Source organism: Marmota monax, unplaced genomic scaffold, assembly GCF_021218885.2.
Source record: "Marmota monax isolate L192 unplaced genomic scaffold, Marmota_monax_Labrador192_F-V1.1 WCK01_AAM20220418_F8-fsc00045, whole genome shotgun sequence".
Taxonomy (NCBI): Eukaryota; Metazoa; Chordata; class Mammalia; order Rodentia; family Sciuridae; genus Marmota; species Marmota monax.
Genome location: NW_026692132.1, coordinates 6,078,384 through 6,106,338, shown reverse-complemented (window position 1 = coordinate 6,106,338; position 27,955 = coordinate 6,078,384). Strand labels below are relative to the sequence as shown.

At 37.2% G+C, this 27,955-nt stretch overlaps 1 protein-coding gene across 1 annotated transcript; it reads left to right on the top strand.

Moving 5' to 3' along the window:
• Positions 1-391: 391 nt before the first annotated feature.
• Positions 392-27,274, top strand: Rab39a (RAB39A, member RAS oncogene family). Its single transcript, XM_046467137.2, has 2 exons — positions 392-760; positions 25,306-27,274. Exons 1-2 carry the CDS (start codon positions 534-536, stop codon positions 25,730-25,732), a joined length of 654 nt encoding a protein of 217 aa, XP_046323093.1. The 5' UTR covers positions 392-533; the 3' UTR covers positions 25,733-27,274.
• The last annotated feature ends 681 nt before the right edge of the window (positions 27,275-27,955 follow it).

Below are 27,955 nucleotides of genomic sequence, written 5' to 3'. Positions count from 1 at the left end.
GGAATGTAACAAACCGATTAAAGAAAAAGCAGGAGAACAGAATAAAGCTATGGCCTCCTGCTCTTCCAAAATCAGAGCCCTAATCTGACAAGCCCGCCGGGACGCCCGTAAGATAATCACTCTCACTTTTCATTGGCTGACCCTCTCGGAGTTGAGACCTTGATTTATTTTCATTGGTTGTTGCTGCCGTCACGTCCTTTCGCCACTCCCACTTTCGCGTCAGCGCCCAGTGAGCTTTGGAGTAAAGTGATTTACAGCGGTCAGGGGCGGGAACTGGCGTGCCGCAAGCGTGTCTCCCCCTCTCGGGCGCCGCGGTCCCCGCCCCGCCCCCCAGCCTGAGGCCCCGCCCCCGCCCAGCCGGGCCCCGCCTCTCCCTCCCAAGAGGGCGGGGACCAGGCGGCGGCCACAGCCGCAGGAATATGCTGGAAGCCGGCAGGCTGGCGCCCGGGAGGTGCTGAAGGGACAGTTCCCGCGCCGAACTTGCCCGGCCGAGCGCGGGTGGGGCGGCCCGGAGCCGGTGGGGCACGTGAGCCATGGAGACCATCTGGATTTACCAGTTCCGCCTCATCGTGATCGGGGACTCCACCGTGGGCAAGTCGTGCCTCTTGCACCGCTTCACCCAGGGCCGCTTCCCCGGGCTGCGCTCCCCTGCCTGCGACCCCACGGTCGGCGTGGACTTCTTCTCCCGCCTGCTGGAGATCGAGCCGGGCAAAAGGATAAAGCTGCAGCTCTGGGACACGGCGGGACAGGAGCGGTTCAGGTAGGGCCGCCTGCGCCGAGACCACGGGGACCCAGAGGGCGGGCAGCCACCCCGCCTGCCCAAACGGCCCCTCCCCAAGCGCCGGCCCCGCCAGCCCTGGTCCGGAGAGGCTTTGGCCCTTCCCTCCTGAAAGTGCAAACACTCCATTCTTGCTTCCCCTTTGCCCCTCCTCTTCCAGGGACGACTTCCTCCTCCGCAATTTCTCACTTCTTTCTTTGGCGCCCACTTCCTGCGCCCCCTTTCTATTTCTCCTTTCCCGCCTGAATCAGGGTCACCCTCGCGTTCCCTTCTTCCCCAACTCTTTCTGCCCCTGATGGCATTTTGATCCCCTTGGGCTCCGCCGCTGTTTTCTCCCCTGCCCGGCTTCCAGTCTGAGCACTCTACGATCCGATCATCTTCCTCCAAGTGCCCCTTTTCGTGCCCTAACCAAGAGGCGCCCTGTCTACGCGGCCGGGGAGAACTGTGAAGTAGTGTTCCCTGATTCGTGATTGATCCTTAAGCTTGACAGCAAGCAGAGTCCCAACCCAGGCTACTGCATGAGCTCACTGGGCATGGTTCACGGGGAGATGGATGCGGTAATGGTTTGAACACCTCACAGCACCGAATGTGGTCATCAGAAAATACTGGGCCATGACCCGTGGGAATGGTTTATAGGACAACTACGTGCAACATCAGGGACATTGGCACTGCTGAAGTTGTGTGAGTGTGTGAGGTGGGGGTAGGGGGTGTTTAAAGGTTCGAATTGTCTTTAGAAGTTTGTCACCATTGGTTCGTTGATGGGGTGTGGGGATATATCTATCTACTTACAGAGAGGCGGGGGCGGGGGGGGGGAAAGAAATTTGTCAGGAGCTTCTTTATTTCACTTATGATCGCTTCTTAATGTACCAGGGTGATAATAGAACAGAAAATAGATTTCTAAATAGAGAAAGAGGGACCCAAATAGTCTCATTCTAAAGGTTCACTGGGAGTCTAAAGGATTTCACAAAGGCAGCTCATGTAACTAAATAGTAAACGAAACTCTGCGCATTTCTTGGATATTTGAGATTGATCCAAATTTAAAGCACATTTTCAAGTCCTATGATTCAAGGACACTTTATTTTAAAGGAAAGTAAGAAAGCCGATATCTTATAGTGTTTTGGTTCTTAATGATCACATTATCATTTGAATCTCATTTAAGCAAGCATTTTGTGTTCCTCAGCAAATACTCTGTTCGTGAAATAGTGTTCCTTGAGGGGACTTCCCAAACATGGCTTCCCCTTACCCCCAGCCAGCATCCATCCGAATGAGATCAGCCTACATCTTGAGAATGTCCAATATTCAGAATTTTGGCTTTCATTCCCAGCTGTGACACTGATTCATAGAGATAATAAGGGAACTGCTTAGCTTGCTTATACATTAGTTTTCTTGTGTATGAAATGGAAAGTTGGTAAGGCCTATCTTCTGACAGGTGTGAAAACTTATTGATTTGATTTATACAATACTTGAGATTCCATGAAGAAATTCTGTTTCTTTTTCAAGAAGTCTTCTTTAATTAAAATAGCTTTTCAAACTTGTCATTCATCTGTGAAAGGCAGGTGTCATTATGATCTCAAAGATTTCTTCCCAGTTTTAACTCTCAGGTTGGTTGTAAATTTTTCTGTGATCTCAATCAGAGATGAACTTTGAAATGTTTCAGGTGTAGAAAAAAACTTTTATTAAGTAACTCTTTCTCTGTCCTCTAAACAGTACAATAAAAACATGACATTTGTGCCTTCAACTTCAAGTAACTTCTAGGAGTTACAACTACAAGAAACATAGGTAATAAAATCTTACTGTGTCTAATTGTTTGCTTATAAGTAAGTGACTCCTCAACTTTTTGACAAGAAAGTAAAGGATAATTAATTTGTTTGACTTTAAAGACCTTTTTGCTAAATAGATGATTGGGTTTTAATGCTTCTGAGAAGAATGTAAATAGTAATTCATTTTATATACATTATTAAAAGCACACAGTAACTCTTTCATTGTAATGCAAGGACATTTAGGGAATGTTTACTGACAATGAGTCATACTTTATTTTGTTTGGCTCTTTACCAAAGATATATTCACAAATACATATTTCAGTAGCTATGTCCAAATGCTTAGCTTTTCTATCATGTAGCAGAATGTTTTACTGTAAAATTGCATTTAAAGTGATTACTATTAAATCATCTTGTATCTTTATCCAGAAAAATATACTTACTTTGAATAATAGATATTCTTGCACATTTTATTTCATAGAAAATGATACTTGAAGATACATTCCTGTGATTTCTCATAATCACACCATGAGAAATTTTTGGTAAACACTGTATTTGGGGGACTGGGCTATAACTCAGTGGTAGAATGTTTGACTCCTATGTGTGAGGCACTGGATTCGATCCTCAGTACCACATTAAAATAAATAAAGATATTGTATGTCCATGTACAACTAAAAAAAATAGTAAAAAAAAAAACTGTATTTGGAGGTTTATTGGTGGTTAGACATAAACTTACAAAAGGATCCTACTTTAGAAACTTATGGAGTAGCTTAACATAAAAATATGGAATATTACTCAGCAATAAAAGAGAATAAAATCATGGCATTTACAGGTAAATGGATGGAGTTAGAGAAGGTAATGCTAAGTGAAGTTAGCCAATCTCAAGGAGGCTGATTCATAGTGGGATAGAGAGAGGGAGCATGGAAGGAATAGATGAACTCTAGATAGGGTAGAGGGGTTGGAGGGAAAGGGAAGGGGCATGCGGTAATTAATGATGGTGGAATGTGATGATCATTATTATCCAAAGTACAGGTATGAAGACACAAATTGGTGTGAATATACTATGTATACAACCAAAGATATGAAAAATTATGCTCTATATATGTAATAAGAATTGTAATGCATTCTGCTGTCATATATAAATAAAAATAAACAAATAAAAAATATGGCTCAGAACAATAGAACAGCTGATAATTATGATCATGATTAGCTTGTTTTCAGTCTTTAGATTAACGTATTCTAGTAAATGATAACTACCTATATGACATAAAAAGGAACAAACTCAAAGTGAAAAAAGTTTTCAAACAAGTGTATATGTGAAAAAAAAAAGTGTATATGTGACCATATTCTAAACTATAATATAAACTTAGATATTAATTTTCTGTTATTAACATTTCTTTAATGAAGGAAAATGTTAAATTTCTGTGTTAGGGAAACTCAGAATTACCGTGCCTTCAATAAAAATAGAAGTTTATTTTTCTCTCATATAATACCTAGGCCCCATATCTTATGTAATAATAATATAATCATAATAATCTCAAGGTAAGTGGTTCAAGTTTGTGTAGTAATTCTGCTCTAGGTATCATTCAGATACCTTATCTTTTAGTTTTCTGCCATCCCTAGGACATTTTCATCATCTGCATGCACAAAAATTGGATTGCAGGCACACCATGTAGGCTCAGAGCAAAGGGAAAGAGATCTAAACCAAGTGATGTTCCTTTTGAAAAAATTAGGACAACATGGTACAGACCATTTAGACTGTCACTTCCTTAAAGAGAACTTTAGTTACAAGGCCACACAGACTAGGCCACCATGTGCCCAGGAGGTAGGGAAGATGTTTGGCATTGTTGTTGGGAACACTATCAATCACCACTTTTAATATTTTTTTTTTCTTTTTCTTCTCTTTCTCACCTCCAATACTGGGAATTGAACCCTGACTGCCCTACCACTTTTTAAAAATATTTTTTAAATTTTGAGGCAAGATCTTACTGAGTTGTCCAGGCTGACCTTAATCTTAAAATTTTCTTGTCTTAGCCTTGGAGTTGCTAGGATTATAGGCATGTATCGCTACACCTAGCATCACTTTTTAAAAAATTTTAATCACAGGAGAAGTGTCACAGTAAAGAAAATAAGAATAATGTTTAATACAGTGCTAATAAGGATAAGTATAGTAGTAGGCTGGAAATATGGAAAGCATTAAATATAAGAATATAAATTTTGAACTTTTTCCATAAAAAACATTTAAAGTAATAAAAATATAAAGTTTTATGATTTGGATGTGGTTTGTTTCCCAAAGATTCATGTATGGAAGCTTGGTTCCCTACATGGCAGTATTAGGAAATAGTGGGACCTTTAAGAAGTGGGCCCTAGTATAAGGTAATTTTGGGGTTATTATGGGTATCACCTTTGAAAAGAATTAAGTAATTCTTATGGGACCCCAGTTAGTTCCACAAGAGTGAACTATTATTAAAGAGTTAGTCTGGTTCCTCTCTGCTCTCTGGCTTCCTATCTTGACATGTGATCTCTCCCTTTTACACGTTTCCACCATGATACCATCCCCTATGACATAATGTAGTCAAGGAGAGCCTCACCATTCCCAGAGCCATGTAGTTGGGACTTTTTGCCTCCAAAAGTAAACTAAATAAACCTCTTTTCTTTATAAAACCTCTGATATTTTATTATAGTAACAGAAAATGAACTAATACATAAAGTGGAATAAGGAAGTAGCAATGTTGATGATAGGAATATGAAATCTCCAGGATTCAAGACAGATTTGGCCTTTTTTCCACATTGTCTGTGGTCTTGGGGTGTTGTAGTTATAGCCACTGAATATAAAGGTCAGAGAATAATGTCCTCCTCCTGCAGTGCTTGCAGGGTATTTTCTGCAGATCATATCCATTGTGATTCTTTTTGAAAGATGAGTTCTGTGATCATATAAGTTTGGACATTTCTGTATTCCATATAACATTTCCTTTAAAATTCATATCTAAGCTCTAAGAATTGCAGCAAAGAAACCTGCTTAACTTTGATTAAACTCCATTTCCCAAATTTATTTGAGGGACTATTTTCAAAATATGAAAATCTATGATGACAGTGTTCTAAGGACTGTCATTTGGGAAAAGCTCCCTCTGATGATGAATTGCTTTAGTCACTTGGGGGTGGTGGGAGGGCAGAATTACTACATATTTAAAGTTTGGAGCAATGGAAGACATGCATACATTAATTAGATAGCTAATTAACTTGGCAAAGTGGTATAGATAGTACCTGTTACGTAAGAGACAGCCCTTTATTTGTACCCTCCCACCAAAAAAAACCTGGGATGGTTTCCAATACCACTTGATCTACTGGGCTTCTCTCTACACAACCACATGCTTCTTCATCTCCTTTCCTTCAACTCCTCTTCTGCTTTCTTTACCATATTTCTTAACTCTTTCTTTAGTTCCCAAACATCTATGTGTTTGGAAGTATGAAAATTCCAAATGGATTTCCCCACTAGTCTATTTCTATTCTTGAATTTTGTTGGCTCCCAGTTCTCTGCCTCTGAGCCTCTTATTGAAATTATTGAAGGAGATAATCTAATTGGGTGTTTAGCCAGTGAATCAGTTCCCCTGCATCAGATTATTGAGATACACTCACATATAATACAATATTATATTGTAATATAAATACTCTTTGTAGGCATTATGAGTCACATAATGCAATGTGTCTGTAATGGTACACTTTTTTGGAAAGAAAAATTGACAGAGGAGGAAAGTGAGCAGTCTCCTCCCAAAGTGACTATTTTGTGGTGTTTCAGAGTAAAATGTATGTAAGAATAAGGCAACATCATTTTTAACAAGTGTAACAGAATGTGAAAAGATGATCCATGTAGCCAAACATTTTTATACTCTCAAGATTATTTTCAGTGCCAAGCACGGTGGTGGCACATGCCTGTAATCCCAGTGGCTCTGAAGGCTGAGGAAGGAGGATCTCGAGTTCAAAGCCAGTGCCTTGCTTTTGCTGATGCATTAAGCAACTCAGTGAGACCCTGTCTCTAAATAAAAATTTTTAAAAAGGGCTGGGGATGTGGCTCAGTGGTTGAGAGCCCCTAGTTCAATCCCCAGTACTGCCCCCCTCCAAAAAAAAAAAAAGAAAAGAAAAATATATGTATTCTTTAATTCTTTCTAAAACAAAATACCTATAAAGCCTATACTTTATGATTTTAATAAATCTACCTCTAAGTGTCAGTAACTTGTAATCAATTCTGACAATATATGATTCAGGGACATTCACTTTAAAATTTGCTACCTCACACAGTCTTCCTCGCCTATTACAAAACATGTGGTTAATTTCTGTACTTGCCTACAGGAACTCCAGAAAAATGTGATGTAGAAGACAAAAGTATGTTTTAAATTTAAAATTATTCCTTTAGTTTAAGCTATAAAAGAGTTTTGAAATACAGATAGTAGCTGGACATGGTAGCACACGCCTATAATCCCAGCTACTCAGGAGGCTAAGGCAAGAGGATTACAAATCTGAGACCAGCCTGAGCAACACAGTGAGACTTTATTTCAAAATAAAAAATAAAAATGGCTGGAGACGTAGCTCCAGTAGAGTACCCCTGGGTTCAATCGCTGGTAACCCCACCCAACCCCACCAAAGTGCAGATAGTAGTTTTGTAGATATATATTACTGGTTAAGTGTTGGTAGCTAGCTGGCATATTATCTTAGTTTGATTTAAAGTCATAACAGTATTCTCTTAAACATTCTTGAAATATAGTGATTATTTCTATTTTCCTTCTTATGGTAATGACTGATTTTTAATTTAGGGACATCTTGCTAAGGCAAATGATCACACTATTGACAGAAAGTCTTTAAGACTATATGCTGATCAATAGTTAGGGCACCATAAAAAATATCTCAGTGCCAAAAATATTGAGATAAGGAAATGGAGACTTCTCTTAGCTGAGTGCATCAGAAGTCAAATGAGAAAGCTCTCTATCATAGTACATCCAAAAGGTCATCAAAGACTTTTCTTGACAAACTGTGAGCACTGTGCCTATTTTTTTTCCTACTTTTTGTATGATTGGTCATAATGTTTTAAAATTATCTTTTTCTACCCAGAATGTGAAAAATGGCTTTTCTTCTGATTCTTTAGCTTCTCAAAAAGTATTTCCTTTTCACAGGACTTAGGGTGGGATGTCCTCAAATAGATAAAACTGAAGTATAGCCTTGGTGACAGACATATAAAAGAATAGTGAATGGCCCAACTGAAACCTCTTCTCTGCAAAGAGATCAAGAGAGAATGCCATAAAACGGAGTTAGTAGATACTAAGAACATCCTAGCTATAAGAGAAAGCCATCTGAAGAAAAATTATAGATTCTCAAATTATAGGCATTGCCTATCATTTTTCTTTGGGCTTGCATTTTTCAAAGTGATGTTAATAGGTGTCATATGAGAGAAGCCTTTCTTGATCTCATAACTTTGGAAATGCCAGGTCATTGCAGTACTTTTCAGAGATCCCCACCACTACCACTCTGACGCTAGGGATTGAACCCAGGGCCTCATACATGGTAGGCAAGCACTCTTATCACTGAGCTGCACCCCTGAGCCTTTCTCGGGTCATTTAATATACTAGTATATGTTGTGACCCCCTGAGGTAGATATAGTGTCTCCCAGTCCAGAGTGCTTTTACAGAGAGGATTTTGCTATAATAACGTTCTACAGAATGCACTTTTGGAACCGCTTTAAAGTGTAGGCAGTTCCTTTCTTCTCTCATGATTCTCTGTCACTTTTACTAGTGTTTCTAGGGGATATCATCAAGGCTTCCTTTTTAAATACTTGATTTACTATATGTTAGGGAGACTTCTAGAAGCTCTCAAGAGTCCTTTGATTTTTGTCCTTCATTCAAAACTAAAAGATTTATGTTCTTGTCTGACTTTTAGCCACTTGTCAAACTTTTACACAGATCATAAAAATCATTAGTATTTGTTTTAAGCACAAAGCCTTCAAATAAAAACCACTAGAAAACCTGGAATATAAAGAAGCAAATAGTTAAACATTCATAACTAGATATTTTAGATATAAAATTACTACAGAAAGGCTTTGGGAGTAGGAAAACATAAGTTAATAAAGCTATGTGGAAGCTAGAAGAAAATAAAAAGTAGGGGTGGCGGGGAGATCCCATAAAAATAGAAGGGAGATCAGTGGGGTAGAGGAAGATGATCGGGGGAAGGAGGGGAGGTTTGAAGGTGGACGTACTGGGAATTGAAATGAAAAAAAATTATATTCCATGCATATGTCATTATGTCAAAACTAACCCCACTATTATGTATAACAATAATACACTGATAAAAAAAAATTTTAAAGTTAATGAAGTAAATAGCTGAAATTTAAGAAAAATTTTAGAGAACAGATGGCTACACACTGAAAAGAGAATCAAAAGTAGAAGAGAAGGTATAATTAATACTATAGCAGAGAATTATTGAAGGTGAAGAAAATTAGAGAAGAATTAAAAACAAAGTCCAAGAAAGTGAGGAGGAAAAAATATGAAAGAAACTACAGAGATCAGCTACACTGTGCTCAACATTTTGGTTTTTTTTTTTTTTTTTTTTTTTTTTTTTGGTAGAAAAGCAACTATAGCCACAGAATCTGCCAGGGACATAGAGATGATCTGATATAAAAGTATCATTTTTTAAAATAATATGGTTAATATCCAGAGAACCTTTGACTTACCCAAGGCCTCATAGCTTGTTGGTAGTTTGCACAAGAGCCCAGTTCTCCTAATGTTGTGTTCAGTGCTCTTTCTACTATACTAGACTTCTTGTTATGGTTGAAATGATTTGAATGAGTGCTGTGCAATTTCTATCCTGAAAGTATTTCTGTTTGCATACAACCCAACTCCTTATCCCCATAAACCCAAACCTTGAGTTTATTGCTGTATTCAAAAAACAAAAGGGAAAATAGCTTTACATATTAGTAGCAGTACTGATAATGAACACTGACACTGAAGTGAAGAAACTTACATGAGGTATTTGCCTCATTAGACAAGGAGAGGTGTTGGAGAGCAAATACTGGATATAGTGTTCTAAAGTTTTATAAGTATAGTGAAATAGCTTTCCAATCCTTAAATGCTTGCTTGCTTGCTTGCTTAGAAGCAAAATTAACCAAGATAGTAATTTAATTGTGGAAATATATACATTTATTTAGCTTAACTACATACCAGTCACTAGAGGTATAAAAATAATACTGTTTCACATTTAAAGTCCTTGTAGTGTCTGTAGTAGATAGAAAACAGGCTGTACTGCTATTACAGAAACCACCAAAATATGGCAACTTAAATAATAACATAGAGCCTAATTACTCTCTCCTATAATAGAATCATATATTATAGAATGAGCACTCCTGGTTAATTAGAGTGGCTTTGCCTCAACATCAGTTTCCAGGAATCTCCAACATTGCCATTGCTTAGCAGGCAAGAACAGGCAAAGGATGTCTTTACAAATGGCTTCTTCTTCAAGTAGATGAACCTTAGTTAGACTGCACACATTACTTATCAGATCCTGTGACTCAAAGTAGTGCCATGACCACAAATAACTGCAAGAAACACAAAGGAACATAATTTCTAAATGGGTTTCTGAGTACCAGCTAAAACTTTTGGGGTTTTGTTACTAAAGGAAAATAGTAGAACAGATTCTGGGGGACAGTTAGGATAGTCCTTCTTACAGACTTTTAAAAAATATATACTTTTATTTAATTTATTTCTGTGTGGTACTGAAGATTGGACCCAGTACTTCACATATGCTAGGCAAGCACTTTAACACCAAGCTGCAACCCTAGCCCTCTTGCAGATTTTAATAAAGAAAAATAATCAAATAATTACAGTAAGGGATAGTAAGTACTAAAATAAATTTCAGTGGCAAAATAGAAGGAGAAATTGCCATTTGTGTTTAGAGTGAAGGCCAGTTTCAGAAGATGTATCCCAAAAAAGGTGGTGCTTGATGCTGGGACATGATGGATATGTCTGTAATAAATGGAAAACAGTAGGAAACAATAACAATAGAAAAAGACCTGGCTTCTAGTAAAGATAGCAGACTGAACAGCTATATCTACTTTAGTTGTTTTTTTTTTTTTCCTGAAATTGCTAAAATCACAATAATGATTTTTTTAAACCGTAAACCCTCCTGAACAAAGAGATAACAGCAACAAAATTTGAGAAGAAGGAAAACTGTTGGGGCATGATAAATGAATGGTCAGACTCAAGATAACTGAATTATGGGGCTGTGTAGTTCAGTGGTAGAATATATACGCATGAGGCACTGAGTTCAATCTTGAGCACTGAAAAAAAATTTTTTTCAATGATTTCTAAACTAATGGTTGAAAAAAATCCAAAACCCACTTGATGCATACCATTGAATCCTCCAAAGACTCACAAAATGGTGGCACCAGATAGTTCTGGAAGTAGGAGTGCTAAAGGATGGATCACTATCAGTCTGTTTAAAGAAAGATTGGATCTTCACATCCCCTTACATCCTCTACACACCAAGGGACTTCTTCTCCCATGTTGTCAAAAAACTGAAAACTAATTCTTGAAAAGAATTAAACATAAGGCCTTTGGATGAAAGCACCAGAAATGATTGGGGTCGTGGTCCCTTGTTAAAAAGTAAGACCTTTAAGGGAATATATGCATGGTAGATGCCCTCTGCCCTCTTCCCGGACATAGCTCCCAGAATGCTAGTAGTCAAGCCTTCACCCTTCAGACAGGACATTGGTGAAGTCAGTTCTGACGAATCTGACCAAGCCACAAGGAAAGTCTTAAAGATACCAATATTAGAGTTTCCACCAACTAAATAATCCCGACTAATCATCTTATAATGAGGCCTTTAGTCTCAATGGAAAATTATAAGAAATAATAGAAAATCTTTAATGTGAAACCTTGAGACAAACCAACAGGAAACAACTAGAGAAACAAAAACTTAATAAAGGAGATGGGAATATTTAAAAACTAAACAAAAATTGTCTTTAATTTCCTCAGAGATAATAAACGGAAAAAAATTGCAATCGTTAAAAAGGAACAGGATACTAAAAAAGAATATTCTAAGAACAAAAGAGCTTTTGAAACTACCATTAAAAAAAGAAGTTGAGGGGGAGCTGGGGTTGTGGCTCAGTGGTAGAGCATTTGCTTAGCATGTGGGAGGCCCTGGGTTCAATCTTCAGCACCACATAAAAATAAATAAATAAAATAAAGGTATTATGTTCAATTACAACTGAAAAAAAATATTTAAAAAAGTTGAGGGGCTGGGGTTGTAGCTCAGTGGTAGAGCACTTGCCTAGCACATGTGAGGCACTGGGTTCAATTCTCAGCAACACATTAAAAAAAATAAAGATATTGTGTACATCAATCATCTACAACTAAAAATTTAAAAAAAAGAAGTTGAGAAAATCTCTAAAAAAAAAAAAAAAAGGACAAAAGACAAAGGCAGAGGGGAAAAATTGTTTATATTAAATAAGAGAGTCAGTCCAAAAAGTTCAGTGTACAAGTATTAGGCATTCCATAAAAAGAGATCAGAAAAAAACAGAGGGGAGAAATCAAAACAATAAATAATTTACCAAATTTATATGGGTAGTATAACATAAATGTTAAGAAATGATCTTGGGGCTGGGGATGTGGCTCAAGCAGTAGCATGCTCGCCTGGCATGCGTGCAGCCAGGGTTCGATCCTCAGCACCACATACAAACAAAGATGTTGTGTCCGCCGAAAACTAAAAAAAAAAATAAATATTAAAAAAAAATCTCTCTCTCTCTGTCTCTCTCACTCTCTCTTAAAAAAAAAAAAAAAGATTTGACAGTGACTGAAACTGCCTTCTTAAAAAAAAAAAAAAGAAATGATCTTACCAAAATTATGGTATAACAATATTGTTAAGTTCAAGGAGTGGGAAATGTACACAGGTAACTTTGATAAAAACACAAACCTAATAAAAGAGAGAAACTAGAAGGCAAAGAACCTCATCTATTCAATTGACTTGGAAATAAAAGCTGGATAATTTTAGAGATGGAATGAAGTGAGAAAAGGATAAACATCAATTGTAAATTCTCGGATATAGAGAGATATAGGAAGTCATGAAACAAAGCAGTATGGAGAAATCCATATAGAAGCAGACAGCAGTCACAGAAATGGTAGGAGAATTATAACCCAAGAAAACATACCCCTTATGTTAGATCATATAATCCTCTCTATGTTATATAGAAAATAAAGTAACCTTGAGAAGCTAGACATCTCATTATTGTTATGGAAACAGAAAATCAGAAAGCATTGGGATAAGTGCCTTTCCAAATAGAAAATACTCATTTTTTTCACCTAGAAGACAGTGAAACTAGAAACCTTTCTCATTAATTTCCAGATAAACTTTCAGTTTTTACACATAAGTTGTTCTACCTTCCAGAATCCACTAAAAAGGACAATTTGATAGTTCTTTAGAAAATGTGGACAATTTCAACTATAAGTTTATGGTGTGTGCAGTTATTCAATCTATGACCCCCTTTGACCTTACTTTCAGTATCAAAAGGAGGTGAGATTTTTTTGTATTTCACTCTTTATTCTCCAATTTCCTCAACCTAATAGGGTATGAATTTACTAATTCAATTGTTTGTTTATTTATTTACAAATATTAGTAGTACACTTGCATATACAGTTCAGTTTCAAGCACTAGGGAAAGAGTATCCCTCACCAAAAAAAGTCCTTTATTCTGAGTTGTCTTCTAATGGGAGGAGTCAGGTTATAAACAAATAAGCTGGAAAAATTATAGGATGTCAGAATATGTTAATCATAACAAAGAATAATAAAGTATAAAAGGCAAATAGAGACTGCTGGGTTGGTAAGAAGCACCATTAAACAATAAAGAATAAAGAATTTACCAAATTTATATGGATAGTATAACATAAACGTTAAGAAATGATCTTACCAAAATTATGGTATAACAATATTGTTAAGTTCAAGAGTGGGAAACAGGTAGTGATAAGTACACAGGTAACTTTGAAAACAAACCTAATAAAAGAGAGAAACTAGAAGACAAAGAACCCCATCTATTCAATTGACTTGGAAATAAAAGCTGGATAATTTTAGAGATGGAATGAATGATGATCATATGGTCCATTAGGTCTTGTCAGTATTATATAGAACTTCTATAATCATAGACCAGGTTTTTGATAAAAAGACCCTGGAATTATACCAACAAAAAGAGTTCTGATGTTTGTTTGGATGATAGCGCCCTCTTGTAATCTCAGTGACTCGGGAGGATAAGGCAGGAGGATTTTGTGTTCAAAGCCAGCCTCAGCAACAACGCGGTACTTAGCAACTCAGTGAGACCCTGTCTCTAAATAAAATACAAAAAAAGGCTAGGGATGTGGCCCATTGGTTAAGTGCCCCTGGGTTCAATCCCAGTATCAAAAAAAAAAGAATTACCCTAAGTGTAAAGTGCCAGGTTTCAGGATCTTAGGCAGGGGCAGGGATTAGTCAATAGTAATCAGTAGTAATAAAAGGTATGGGAGACTTGTATTTTAGTCTTTGGAAATCAGTTCTGAGGGCCAGCTTTACAAGGCAAGAGAAGCAGGTAAATAAAACATCAACACAGTGACTATTCCCAGAAGGACAGAAGGAATATAATGTCATGGTGAATAAGAGGCACTCACGAGGCTAATGTGCTCATAGGCTACTAGCTGCCAACAGCCTTCGGCATTCTCTAAATGCCTATTTTAAAGTTGGCCAAACCACAAGAAGGGCATTTCCAGGATGAAACATCTGGTTCATTTTTTATCTAAGTCAGCAAGTGCTCAATATTTTGTGGCTCTTTTAAAGAGTTCTATGTCCATAGCAAAGCTCATAATAACATACAAGATATAAAGAGAGATATATAGATATAGATAGTACATAATATATATAAAACCTTGCCACTTACATTTAAAATTTTACTTATAAGTAACTTATAAAATTATGCTGTCTCAATCACTTGTCTATATATTATTTCAGGGGAAAAATTAAATATAATCTTGAGCATTCAGATGCCTATAGAATTTGTCTTTCATGTGACAATAGCATCTTGTTTTCTGTGCCTACCAGGAAAATAGATAACTTGTCTGAGATATCATTTACATTTTTTAGAATCTCAATAATCATATCATTTGTGTCAAAAAGATTATAAATTCCCTGCTGAGTGTGCTGGTGCACACATATAATCCTAGTGACTTGGGAGACTGAGGCAGGAGGGTCAGAAGTTCAAGGCCAGCCTCAGCAACTTAGTGCCTAATCAACTTAGTGAGACCCTGTCTCAAAATAAAAAAATAAAAAGGGTTGGGAATGTGGCTCAGTGATAAAGTGCCCTGGGTTCAATCCCCAGTAAAAGAAAAGATTACAAATTTGCTAAGGTATTTGTCATTCACACTTGATCGAATTAATCATATATTAAGTAATTCTTTGTAAATGTGTTGCTGAAAGCTTGGTCCTTGTCCCTGATGCCAATCCAATAATGAGGACACAGTTTTGAGAAAAAGAAAGGAGAAGGTTTATTACTTTGCTAGCAAGGAGAAACACTGGGGACTCCTGTCCCAAAGACTGTGATTCTGCCCATCAACAGGAACAGGAAGTTGTGTTTTGTTTTTGTTTGTTTGTTTGTTTTTTGGGTTTTTTTAGTTGTAGTTGGACATAATATCTTTATTTATTTTTACGTGGTGCTGAGGATTGAACCCAGTGCCTCGCAGATACTAGGCGAGCGCTCTACCACTGAGCCACAACCCCAGCCCCAGGAAGTTTTTAAGAGGTGACTTATTACATTACACTTGTTCTCTGTCTGGAGATGTAATTCACTTGTTCATTTGGGAGATAGTCATTTCTGAGATCTTCTGGTGCCATCCTCAACGTCTGGATTACTTCATTCCTATGGTAGGTGTCTACTTAGGGACGGATAAATCTGCCTAAAATGGGGAAGAAAAGTAATCCTTATTCCCTTGACATTAGGGAAGGGGGGAGATTAGGGAGGAGCAGGGAGAGAGGAAGAGAAAAAACATAAAAAATAAGTTGCAAGGCTGGGATTGTGGCTTGGAGGTAGAGTGCTTGCCTAGCATGTATGAGTCACTGGTTTCGATCCTCAGCACCACATAAAATAAAAAATAAAGATATTGTGTCCACCTGTAACTAAAAAATAAATATTAAAAAAAATAAAAATAAGTTGCAGTGGCAAAGCAGCAAGGTTTATATTTAAAGCATAAAGTGGACCACTTTTAACAAAATGTAAGCAAACTCTGGTGCTGTTTCATAATCACTTGTCTATATATTATTTCAGGGGAAAAAATTAAAGAGAGGGAACTTAAACAACTAAAACTTTTTACATGAACAAGACAACCATTTTTCTTCTCTGTTATTCTGAAGCAATACATATGTAAAAATGAACTTTGTGGGGGCTGGGAATATAGCTCAGTTGTAGAGTGTTTGCTTCGCATGCACAATGCCCTGGGTTCAATCCCTAGCACCACACACACACAAAAAAAAAAAAAAAGAAAGAAAGAAAGAAAGAAAGAAAATGAACTTTGTGGATGAATAAAGAAAATATGCTACATACACACAATGGAATATTATTCAGCCATAAAAAGAAGGCAACACTGTCATACACTAAACGTGGATGAACCTTCAGGACATTATGTTTAGTGAAATAAGCCACTTAAAGAAGGACAAATACTGCATAATTCCACTTATACGAGGTAAATACTTATTTACCTTTAAAAAAGCAAAGTAGAATGATGATTGTCAAAGGACAGGGGAGGGGGAAGAGGAAGAGTTTCTGTTCAGTGGATATAAAGTTTTAGTCATGCAAAATGAGGAACTGATAGTGATCTGCTGTATAACACAGTGCTTATAGTTAACACTATGATACTGTACACTTAAAAATTGTTAAGTGGATAGATCTCACTGTGTTTTTCACAATTTTTAAATTAACTTCAAGCTGATTCATAAACAAAAAATTGTACATATTTATCGGGTACCATGTGATATTTTGATATGTGTATATATTGTACATGTTTAAATTAGATTAAACATATCTATGTTCTCAAATATTTGTATTTCTTTTTTTATTTTTTAAATTTTATTTATCCAGGGTTCTTTGTGTGCTGTTCATTCCTAGCCCTGCCAAGGCCCAGGAGGATGTCATCACCCACATTTCTTTCTTTCATGTGGTGCTGGGGATCAAACCCAGAGTCTTGTGCATGACTATGTAAGCACTCTACCCCTGATCTACATAGCCAGCTCCACATTTGAATTTCTTTATGGTGAAAACATTTAAAACCCTTTATTTTGATTTTTGAAATATATAGTACATTACCATTACCTGTAGTCACAGTTTAAAAAAAAAAAAAAGAATTAACTATGGAGGCGTGGCTGTGGCTGAGTGGTAGAGTGCTCGCCTCGTACATGTGAGGCAACTGGGTTCCATCCTCAGCACCACATAAAAATAAATAAAGAAAATAAAGATATTGTGTCCATCTAAAAACTAAAAAAAAAAAAAAAAAAATCTATGCTGACTTTATCAGTTAGATCTTTGGTAGATAGGAAACAAGAAACATGTCTGAGTCACAGAAACTTGTAAGAAAGCTAGAGGATCAGGCTTAAAATGAACCAAAAGATCCCATGAATTCTGAGCATCAGAACCACAGGAAGTCTGTGTGGTCCTCATGATGCAATTGCTCCTTTTCTGCCTACTCACTACCATAAGAAGCCCCACATGGGGGCTGGGATTGTGACTCATGGTAGAGTGCTTGCCTAGCAGGTGTGAGGTACTGGGTTTGATTGTCAGCACTGCATATAAGTAAATGAATAAAATAAAGGCCCATCAATGTCTAAAAAATATATTTTAAAAAAAAAGAAGTCCCACATGGCCAGTTGGCAACCTCAGCTGCTAATTCAACAGGGTCCTCCAATGAACGTATTTCTCCCTTTCTTATGGTTTGGATATGCAGTGTCCCACCCAAAAAGCTCAGGTGTGACTCCATGCTGGAATGTTCAGGGGTAGAATGGTTGGATTTTGAAAGTTATAACCTAATTAGTCAATTAATCCATTAATATGGATTAACTGATGCTAACTGGACATCTGGAGTGGCTAGAGGAAGTAGGTCACTGGGGCATGACTTTGGGGTTTTATATTTTTGTCTCTAGTGACTCTAGTGAGCAGAGCTCTCTCTCTCTCTGCTTCCTGGTTCCCACATCCTGAGCTACTTTCCTCTGCCACACCCTTTTGCCTTGATGTTCTGCCTCACCTCGGGCACATAGCTACAGAGTTAACCAACCATAGAGTGGACCTCTGAAACCATGAGACACAATAAACTTTTTCTCCTCTAAATTGTTCTTGTTGGGTCTTTTGGTCAGAGCAACAAAAAAGCTGACTAAAACACCCTTGAATACTAAAACTGTTATATCAGCATAGTTCAGAGTCACAGGGATTAGATGCAACAAAAAATTTTAGTGACTCATTAAGTGCAATTGTGAGAGGCACCATCACCCAATTTTCACCCTTTGCTTCCCATACTACAGCTTCTGTTTATGAGGGAAAACTCCACTTACTGTTTTGATCTACTTTAGAATGTGTATATCCTGAAGGATTGGGCCAAAATCTTACAAGGTGTCATAACTTGGACATGGACATAAATCAGTCCTATTAACCCAGTTTTATAGGGCCGTATGTCTCTAGGTGTTAGTGACATGATAAGATCAATGAGTCCCTTGTCATCAGCCCTTTTTCCTGTCTCTGCTACTATTAAATGAATTCTTTAGTTGTTAGCAACATGTAGAACATCATAACCGTATATAATGCATTCCTAAATTCATGGATAGTATTACTAGCACAGCCTGATTCCAGATTAAATACCTTACAATGAGGACATGTCAGCATCCACTCCATGAGTAAGGCACCGCATCCAAGTTGTCAGTAGCTACCGGAAAACTGGGTAGTAAGCAATGATAGTCTAGGCCAGCCTAGGAAAGAGAAAGTCTCTACTGAGCTCAGGCACAGCCTCCCTCTCTGTACCATGATTACTTTGAGTTCAAACTGGAGTGACAATACTAATAACTATAGGTCCATTCTGTTCTACTAATGATAAGAACTCCATGAGGCAGCTTTTGGTAAGCATTCACATAAGATACAAGTATTGATATACTCTAGACTCATGCATCTTCCCCAAATCTCCAATTACCAGTCCTCCAATTATGTTTTGTTGTTGTTGTTTTGGTTTAGTTTGGTTTGGGGGTTTTGCTTTTAAACCTATCAATCCTATTAGCCTCTGCTCATGGTTTGGTGTCGATCTTTACCTGTATGCCTCCATCCCTCCTGGAAAAAGTAGGCAATGAGTTGCACCACTAGAAGCCCCACAAGTTGGAGAGTTTCTCTTTTCCATTAATCTTCAAGTTCACCATAGAGGGGAGCTGGCTGATGCTAATATATATTTTTAGAGCCATTTTGTGAGACGTATTTACATATTTCTTCTTTAAATATAGGGAAATATAGATATGGCTGTGGGTTCAGAGGGTGATGTATAAGTCTTGTTGCTCCAGGTTTGTTCAGGTCCCACCCTATACTCCTGCCTGTATATATGACTTCTGCTTGGTGATGAAGCTCCAGTCTGGTAAATCACAGAACACTCAGCTCCTGGTGAGCACTCAGATTGCAAGGTCTTTGGGTGTTCTGTAGCCAGGCATTTACTCTTTATCAAAGCCAGGTTATAAACCAAGAGCTATTTTTCAAAAGTATAATAGCCTTTGACAAAAAGCATAACTTTATTCCAAAATGCCACTCCTACAATTGTCCAGTAGAGGTTTCCATGGGCTTAATTGAACATCCCAGTCTGCTGTAGGCACTATATACAGCTACCATTAGATCTGATGGCCCATGACCCAAATAGCGAATTGCTTTCAGTATAGTTTAGACCAACCAAAGGAACTTCACATTTTCAGTCTTCTTAAAGTGGGTAGCCTTTTGGGTTGCCCACTTAATGGGTCAGAGAAGCACATTTTACTATACAAATTACCTTCAAAATTCAAAAAGGTTCACCAGGTATTATGTACCTTTCTTATTGTAGGGAACATAATATATTAAACTTATCTTTTTGTTTTCTTCAATCTGCTCCTGATTAAAGAACCACTTCACTCAAGAAACAGCAGAGATTGCTGGCTAGTATATTTTCATGGGGCGTGTGTTTCTGAATATTTGATTTACCTCTTACATGATATTCTCATAGCAATTCAGTGACCTTGGTGTGAGAATATAAGACCACACTACTAATGGATCTACTATTGAACAACTTTCTTTTTTGTACTGCTGTTATCCTTTTCCCTCAAATTTCCTTACTCTGTCATTTTTCCTATTTCCCCAACAGCTATGTATATGACTCTGAAATCAACTATTCATTAACTCACTAAGATAGATTGAGTACCCTTCATGTGCCAGGCACTTGTAAACCACTGGGTATTCACCAGTGAGCAAACTAAACATGGCACCTGCATGCCTGTCACATAAGAAGCCAGTAGCATGGATGCAGAAAATGGAAAGGAAGGAGAAAAGATGTTTTGCCAGAGTCCATGATGCAGCTGAAAGTTTTTGAACACACATTGACCCTGTCCCCTGACCTGAGAATTAGACTCTAACCAAGCAGAGCAGCCATTTGTCCTTCTATAGAGGAATTCATAAAAGGGCTAAAGTGTTCCTCCAGTTCTCATTTGTGTAAAGAACAGTTTAATGGAAATTCCATTTCTTCCTGGGGCAGAAATCTAAATGTGAGAAAAGAGGGAGAAGAATTTCTCTTAATACTAGAAGTATTCCTCAGCAGTATTGAACCTATTGCCATCTATCCTAGCTGGCAACCCATGCTGGGTTCACAAAATCTGACTATTCCAATAACTTAAGAAAACAACAACGAAGCACTCAAACACACAGAAGTACCTTTTCAAAATCTGAGACAGCTCTCCAACCTTAAGGGTCAGGGAAATAGAGAGAGCCACTGTAATTCTTTATTCTTATATAGGGGACACACAAGAGGAGGTTCCATGGAATATTCTATCCCAAAAAGGGCAAAGGTGTAGGATTACAAAGGAATAGGTGAGTGTAACTCAACCCCAGCAGGTGACACCTACTCCTGGAGCCACGCCTTGTTATCCAAGCTGGGGTAACACCCAAGTTACTGAGACCTGACACTATCGCACCAGACTGAATGCAATAATTGTTCAGAACCCCGTGTATCAGGACTTAAAGGCATCTGCATCCAGGGCAGCTCCTGACAAATACCCACTTGGGATTATCTATAATTAATTCATACTGACACCAGTCTGCCTGATTGAGTGATATTCCCCAGAAACTTTCAGTTGCATGATGGACTGATCAAGAAATAGAGTTTTCCCAGATGAATATGTTAGAGGGAGAAAGGCTTGGGATTGTAGCTGTTTCCATACAGTGATAATGATGACAGAATCTAAGATATGGAAAAAGGTACAGATAGGTGATAGAGTTGATCAGTGGATTACAAATCTTGAAGAAATTAAAGAATTATTGTGGTAAAAATATGCAGGCAGGCAGTGAGAGTTTGATTAAAAAATGGACTTTGTGAATTTGCAGACTTGGAGATGGTGAATGTTTCTGCTGATGATAAAAGAAGAAAGGAAGAATGTAGGAGAAAGTTTATGAGTGGAATTCAAGAGACTAGGAGATGACATTGGAAAACACATACAAATTGATGTTGAAATCAGTAGGCAAAAGGACAGGAATTGAAAAAGAAAAACAAAGTAAACTGCTAAAATCTTGAATACATGGAAAATGACCAAGCAGTTGGCAGATGACAAGCCAGATGGCGTAAGCCTCTCAGGAGAGGAGGATTTTTTTTTTTACAATAAGGGTTGGGAGGGAATAACTATCTGGATGTGGTATTGAGGAAACATAAGCCAGCACCTCCTGATCCTACAGAATAAGCAACAGGAATGTGCTGCAGAGAAAGCAAGTTTCAGGAGTTGGATAAAACATTCTGAGGAAACTGTTCCTCAGGAAATGAAATAATATATGCTGACAGTACAGCCTTCAGAGTATAAAACAAGCAGATTTCTTTTATAATCAAAACCAGGGAATAGTAGTGTGGCTCTATAGCAGAGTGTATGCTTAGCATGTGAAGTCCTGGGTCCAGTTCCCAGAACCAGAAAAAAAAAATGTTCTTGGGAAGGACAAGGAGCTACTAAGAGCTTGTAGCCCTGATCCCTGCCCTCTATAACTCACCTTTCCTATCATATCACATCATTATAACCCCTTTATCATTCTTGCCAGAGGATGGTCTCACAGCTCTTAATTCCACCTTTATACACATGAGACCAGTTTACAATCCATTTATGGATTACTCTCTCCCTTTCTTCCTTCTGTTCTTCTTGCCTTTCCTCTGTTTTTTTCCTTTAAGTCATCCATTCATTCAGTGAGGCTTTCAAATCCCAGAAGGAAATAAATATAAAGTAATATGGAAAAAAAAGTATTGTTGCTTTTAAAGAATTGTTACTTATCATGAATTCTTAAGTTCCTTAGTGGGAGAACCACCTATGTAGTTCTTTTGAGTTCTGTTCCCTACCTCTTCATAATAACTTCAAAAACTTCTAAAGACCTAAAGGAGGAAGGTCCAGAGAAAAAATTTCCTCATTACATCATTACCTGTAAGACCTCCCTTTCAAGTTCAAGTTTTCTATCTGAAGGCCTGCCCTTTCCCTAACTGACAGCATGGATACCTATTGTTTCAGGAAAAACCGTATCCCATGGACAACTATATATAAATCTGAAGCCAAGCCTAATGAGGTCAGAATTCTACTTTCTTTTCTTTTTCTTTTTCTTTCTTTCTTTTTTTTTTTTTTGGCAGTACTGGGGATTGAAGATTGAATTTGGGTTAGGTAAGCACTTGACCCCTGAGCTACATCTCCAGCTCTCACAGGTCAGAGTTCTAAACATAATATCTAGACTCACACACAGAATTTGGAGATCCGGTTATTACATAGAAAATGTCAGATGTCATATTGAGACCTTTATTCCAACTATTAATAAGGATAGTTTTGTAGAGTGTATTACAAATACTTTGCTATAGGATGATTTTCCAACTGTATTCCAAATTTGATTTCCAAAATTAAATACCAGGGACTAGAAAACATGGTATTTCCTACATGTGTAAGACATGCCTCAGTGTACTACATAAGCATTTCAATATTGACTTTTCAACCACAAAAGGCACATTGTAAAAAATTATAGTAATGGCAAATTAAATTTGGGAGAGGGTAAAATAATGAAAACTTGGTGCCTGAATAAATTAAAGCTTTCAGTCTAACAAGACAGCCTTAATTAAGTTTCTCTTACGACACTGCACATCTGCCTAAATTCAAACATATAAAGATAAAGTGGCAAAACAATAACAAATTAACTATCCTGTGAAAATTAAAAAAAAAAAAACAGCAACAACTTAAATGAACGGCATTATTTATAGCCTGCTAAAGATTGTGGGAGATTTTTCTTATTGGCAATTACTGTGCAGTAATGTAATCCTCAAGAATAGTGTTTTAGAAATAGTCATTCAAGAACCTATTAGAAATTATGAGGAGAAACTGGGAGGCAGGAGAAGTAGAAAAGCGAGGTAAAATACTTTCTTCACATTCTGACAACAAAAGTATTTGTGGTATTGGGTCATTGAACTGAGCTGTAGCTTTAGCAATAAGGATAATGAAGATGTATGAAAGATGGAGAATAGGAGAGCACCAGACAATCCACTGGCACTTCACAAAAATCTTTGTGCCTCAGGCAAATAGGTAGTTTTATGAGAAGCATTGGCAACTTAGAAACACACACACTCACACACACAGGATCCCTGACTCAGAACAATTAGCTCTTTCCCTCTCCAAGATGATTCACTAATCCAGTATAACAAACATTTAATAACATCTGTATTTGCCAGGCAACATGATTATTAGGTACACACATTTTAAAAAATTATTTTTTGACCTTCAAGGAACTTGGAATTGAGTAGGAGACATACCAGTAAATCCAGTCAGCACATTGTGAAATTTGATATAATCATGAGGGCAGTGAGGCAACAACAGTTCAGTGGAAATAAGAGAAGGAGTGCCTAAGACAGAGCCTAAGAGTCAGTGGCAGGGAAGGCCTTCCAGGTGATATAATTCCTGAGCTGACTATTGAAGGAGATATAGGAGTTTGCTAGACAGAAAAGGGCTACAAGGCATGATAGGTAGAGAAAATAACATAGGTAAGGGCAAGAAACAAACAACAACAAAAAACAACAGTGCTGTCTTGCCACGTTACCTCATAATTCAGCCAGGAAACAGGTGGCACAATAGTAGGTTAACTGAAAAGAGCTGAATAAAGTGACTATTTCCATAGATGTCAAAGTCAAGGGCAGTAACAAAGGATGTTGAAGCATCTAGGGAATAGCAACAGTGTGAGGCCATTAACTACCTGGCTGGAAGAAATATTTGATAGAATGGTACTATCAAAACTTGATGACAGCTGTAGCCATGGGAAAGGGACTACCCAAAAGGAACTTTACCAGAAGCAGAGGAATACAACCACTGCTGTGCCATGCCCAACAGAGACAAAGGAAGGAATAGATATCCTTATTTCCCTTTCCTCCAGTCCCCATCTAGCATCCCCCATTGGCTGACCTCCATTTGGAGATCTTTCCCCAAAGGCCAGATTCCTAAAGCCGAGAAAAGAGTAGAGACGAATCCTTGGAGGGGCAAACTGAGAATCACTAGCACACCTCAGATTCATATCCCAGGTCCAAATAACTTCCTGTTTCTTGAATAGGTATAGCAGAGGCATATACTTGTAGCTAATATTGGAACACGTTTTCTGTTTTAGTACAAGTGTCCATAGAATGGGAGACTTGACCAACAGAATTGTATTTCTCAGTTTTGGTGGCTAGAAGCCCAAGATCAGAGTACCAGCATGGTCTGGTTCTGGTGATGACTCTTTTCTGGCTTGTAGACAGCCATCTTTTTGTGGTAGCCTCGCATGGTAGAAAGAAGACTAGAGAGTTTTGAGGTCTCTTTTATAAGAGCATTGATCCCATTCATAAGGGTCCTTCCTCATAACCTAAATTATATCCCAAAGGCCTACCTCCTAACATCAACACAATCAGGATTGGGATTTCAACATAAAGATTGGGGGAAGGGAACACAACATTCAGTCCATAATACTGCTCTTTTTTCTTTTTTCCAAACTTTTGGTGGAGGGAGTTGTTGAATTACATGACAGGCTGAGATTCTTAGGATTCACCTTGCTGTGCAACCTCTGTCCTTCTCTAGTCTTATATATATCTTTATTTTATTTGTTAATTTTTATGTGGTTCCTGGGATCGAACCCAGTGTCTCATGCAAGCTAGGCAAGCACTGAGCCACAACTCCGACGCTCTCTAGTCTTTTTATATGACTGTTTTTACCTATAATGATGCAATAATTATGCTATCAGATATTTAAAAACATAATCATAGATCATGTGAGATGACATACCATATCCATCTAAAAATATTAATGTTCTGTCAGTGTATGAAACAGGTTTGCATGTTAGTCTTATAGAATACTTTTGTTCACTTGAGACACTTTATATTTGATTTGTAAATTCTAGTTAAATCACATTAAAATATCTTCAAATTTTATTTATGGTATTACATTGTTTGAAGGAGAGGAAGATAATACATTGTCTTATACAACCCCTTTTCTCTTTATTTTTCAGATCAATAACTCGATCCTATTACCGCAACTCAGTTGGTGGATTTTTAGTATTTGACATTACTAACCGACGATCTTTTGAACATGTAAAAGATTGGCTAGAAGAAGCAAAAATGCACGTACAGCCATTTCAGATTGTATTTCTACTGGTGGGACATAAGTGTGATTTAGCTTCACAACGTCAAGTGACAAGGGAAGAAGCTGAAAAACTGTCAGCAGACTGTGGAATGAAGTATATAGAAACCTCAGCAAAAGATGCTACAAATGTAGAGGAATCCTTCACAATCTTGACAAGAGACATATATGAACTTATTAAAAAGGGAGAAATTTGTATTCAGGATGGCTGGGAAGGAGTCAAAAGTGGTTTTGTTCCAAATACTGTGCATTCTTCCGAGGAAGCAGTAAAGCCCAGGAAGGAGTGCTTTTGCTGACTTCAAACATGCCAAAGAACAAGAACAGTTTGGGTGTCACTTCAGGATAAATATCAACATTAATGGCAGAAGGATGCAATGATAGCATTTTAAAAAGTTAGGCCTATACTAATACTATTTTGTAAGCTATTTGATTCAGAGCACTATGCTTGTTACACTACAAGATTGGGTATTTTGCTAAATTATCAGGCGAGGCAGACAACTTTTTGAAACTGGAGTATCTACATAATTCCCTCCATTCATACTTCTTACCTTGTTAGCATATAGCTGACCTTAGTGTCCAGATATGTCAGTATTATGCACTTTTCTTGACAGTCCAAAATGGATTTTTTTGTCTAATTGAAGATTTTATTAGGAGTTATATTACCTTGAGTTAATTAATATTGAATATTAAAGTGCATTCAAAAGTATGCTGTTCAATTGCAAAGTAAACAGTCTCAGAAGTATTTTTTAAGAATTTAACTTTTTTTAATTTTTTTTTTTTTTTTTTTTTTTTTTTTTAGTGTGGTGCTGAGGATTGAACCCAGGACCTCACCCAAGGTAGACAAGCACTCTACCACTGAGCTACAACCCAGCCCTCAAAAATATTGACTAGGACAAAAGTAGCTGTTCCTTGTTTAAGATCCCAGATTTTTTACGATTCTCAGAAGTACTTATCCTCCCTTATTTTTGCCTGAAAGTGGGAAAATAAGTTTTATACTCATTTTTTGCTTGATTTATTGCTCTTGAAAATTTTATTTTATAAGATGTATAAGGATTCAGACTATATATATATATATATATATATATATATATATATATATATATATACTTTTTTTTAGAGAGAGAGAGAGAATTTTTTTTAATATTTATTTTTTAGTTTTCGGCAGACACAACGTCTTTGTTTGTATGTGGTGCTGAGGATCAAACCCGGGCCGCACGCATGCCAGGAGAGCGTGCTACCGCTTGAGCCACATCCCCAGCCCTCAGACAAAATATTTTAAGCAAATATTTATAAAAACAAAAATGAAGGACCACTCAATCGCAGATATTTTGATGTTGTAGTATACTGTCTGGATTTAGACAAGAAAATACAAAATTTATTTATATACTGACATTTTCCATGAAAAAAGGAATTAACTTTGAACCACTTTCAAAATTTTCCATATAGACACAAGAATGTTTTTAGTAACAGCATTTTTGTCCAAGTAAATTTCCAAATTTTCCCATTTCAATACAATAGAAGTGTAGAAAAAAGACTTTTCTGGACAAGGAAAATGGGTTAGATGCTTGATAAATTTAGCATTCAAATTGCATTTTACAATCTCCCCAGTACAAGTAAAGATAGACAAAATGGATGAGAATCAGTTAAGAATATAAAATGACTTTCAACTTTTCTAATTTTGAATTTATTGATTAAACTTTCTCTCTTAGGACATTTTGAGCATACTATCAAATATTTTATATGACATACATGTCCATTTTGTTCTGTAAACTGTTCTTATTACAAAGAGTTACCAAATGAAGCTGCCTTTCTAGAAGCATAAAATTTTTACCACTGAACTATAGTTTCTTCATTTGTTTGAAAACCAAAATGGTATAACAGAAAGAATATTTTAGCAAGAAATCGAAAAACTTGGTTCTAAACTTGCCTTTGCTTACCAATATTTGACCATAAGGAAGTCATTTGATCTCTTTAAGCATCATTTTTCTCATTTATAAAACAAGGCTAGTGCTGGGCATGTTGGTACACACTTGTAATCCCAGCAATTTGGGATGCTGAGGCAGGAGGATCACAAGTTCAAACCCAGCCTCAGCAATTTATCAAGGCCATAAGCAATTTAGTGAGACCCTATCCCAAAATAAAAAATGAAAAGGTCTAGGGGTATCTGGGTTTAACCCCCAACACCATAAAAAAAAAAGACTAATAACCTCATTTATTGAGTTTCATGGAATTATTTTAAGAATCAAGTGAATCATGAAAATAAAAAGCTTGTAAATAGAGAAAGCATTCACAAATGTGAGGTTGATATTGACTTCTCATGGGCATACATATTTACAGTGGATGAGAATTTTTTATCTTTCATGTGTGTTCAGAAGGGGCAAAAGAAGGTACATGTTTTCATGGACCTGGGGGATTTCTGGGTTGAAGCTTATCCTCTGCCCTTTTACCCTGAACCACTATTCCTCCAAAGAAGAAATGATAGGGAAGGAAGTCCCCAGAGAATTAATTCAATCAAAAGT